Below are 1,564 nucleotides of genomic sequence, written 5' to 3'. Positions count from 1 at the left end.
ATCCAGGTGAAACTGAGACTACCTGCTTGTTTGCTGCCATTAAGGAGGAAGAACTGGTGGTGACAGAGTGTGGAGAGGGACAAGAATGTGGGTAGTGGCCAGGATGGTGAACAGAAGAGGGCAGAACATGAAGGGGTTTAAATATGGAGAAATCCATGGGACTTACCAGCAGATGGGAAACAGGAAGTGAAAGGAGGGGAGGGCTCCCAGAGAGCTGCTGATGCTGTCATCCCTAAGGGTGGAGAGGTGACAGGCCAGTGGCCATGGCACATATATATGTGCAGGGTGGCTTTGAACATCTGCAGTTGGAGATGTTCCAGACAGTGCTGTGGATATCAGACGGGTGTCTGGAATAGGAGGTGGACCCTGTGGGTTGGGTGCTGAGTCCTGCCTGTTGCCTGGCCGGTGTGCTGCCTGGGGGCTGCAACTGACCACTGCCACCCCAACATGCAGCCCTCCCGACATGCAGCCTGTCCTCTCTACTCGTTTGCCTCCTTCCAGGCATCTGCTCGTTGTGGTGTGGAAGGGCTGTGAACAGAGCACAAGCATCCCCACTTCCTGCCCTCTGCCCTTGACCTCTGTCGCTCTCTCTATACCCTCAGCTCTTCCCCTGCTTTAGAACCCAGCTTCGGAGCGGGCAGCAGGCCCCTGTTGACTCTGAGTGTTTCTGCAGGTGGATGCCTCCCTGGTGGCAGCTGCCTCTGCGGGCAGAAGGCCTGTGAGTGTGATAAGCTGTCTGCGTACTGCTTCAAGGAAAACCTGGACACCTACGAGAAAGCCTTCAGGCAGGTCTTCCCCAGCAAGTCCCAGTGTGGCCGACACAAACTCCGGTGCTAGGGAGGCCACCGTCCCTGTCACACGGCACCTACTCTAGTCATGGTCCTCTGGCAAACTGTCTCTGGCCACCTCTGATAGCTCCCAGGCTCCTGGAGCTCCTCATCGCTGTCCAGGGAGTGTCTTCTCACTCAGCGCTGGGGTCTGGAAGTGAGACATGGAGGAATCCCTGCTCTGGAAACAGACCCTGGGTGCCTGGCAATTAACCGACATCTTCCAACTGAAGTAAGTGCTAGGAATCAAAAAAACAAGAGAGAGGGGATGGGAGGCACCCTCTAATTCCAGCATTTGGGAGGTGGAGGCAGGAGAGGCAGGAGAGGCAGGAATTCACTACATGGTAAGTTCAAGGCTATCCTGGGCTACCTGAGACCTAAAACCTTTTTCCCAGGAAGGGGGAAAACTGCCAAGATCTAACCTAAACTACTATACTCCCCACCCAAGTCAGGACGCATGTCTGACCAGGGAACCGAGTTCTCCACCCAGATCTGACTGGGGACAAAGCAGGTAGCCTAGAAAATACAGCCCTCACCGGAGGCTGCCCCTTGTTTGTTTTGCTCCAGGTCTGCCTTCTGTAAACCCGCTGGCAGGAAGAAGGCTGGTCTGGTGTCTCAGAAAGCTTGGTGCCATTGCAATGATAATGTTCACCATTGCCACAAGGATGTCATGGCAAAGATGACATGAAGAAATGGAGAGATGCATGGGATAAAACCGGACTCTCTGAACATGGCGA

At 54.5% G+C, this 1,564-nt stretch overlaps 1 protein-coding gene across 1 annotated transcript in view; it reads left to right on the top strand.

Annotated features, from left to right (window-relative positions):
- Pla2g2c (phospholipase A2 group IIC) overlaps positions 1–1,001 on the top strand; it is a 15,440-nt gene extending 14,439 nt beyond the window's left edge. Inside the window, exon 4 of the mRNA XM_005352959.2 lies at positions 674–1,001. Coding sequence (XP_005353016.1) covers positions 674–837 — 164 coding nt within the window. The 3' untranslated portion in view covers positions 838–1,001. The remainder of the gene's footprint in view (positions 1–673) is intronic.
- Positions 1,002–1,564: the final 563 nt, after the last annotated feature.

This window comes from Microtus ochrogaster, chromosome 10, assembly GCF_000317375.1.
Source record: "Microtus ochrogaster isolate Prairie Vole_2 chromosome 10, MicOch1.0, whole genome shotgun sequence".
NCBI lineage: Eukaryota > Metazoa > Chordata > Mammalia > Rodentia > Cricetidae > Microtus > Microtus ochrogaster.
This window is presented reverse-complemented; position numbering and strand designations above follow the sequence as displayed.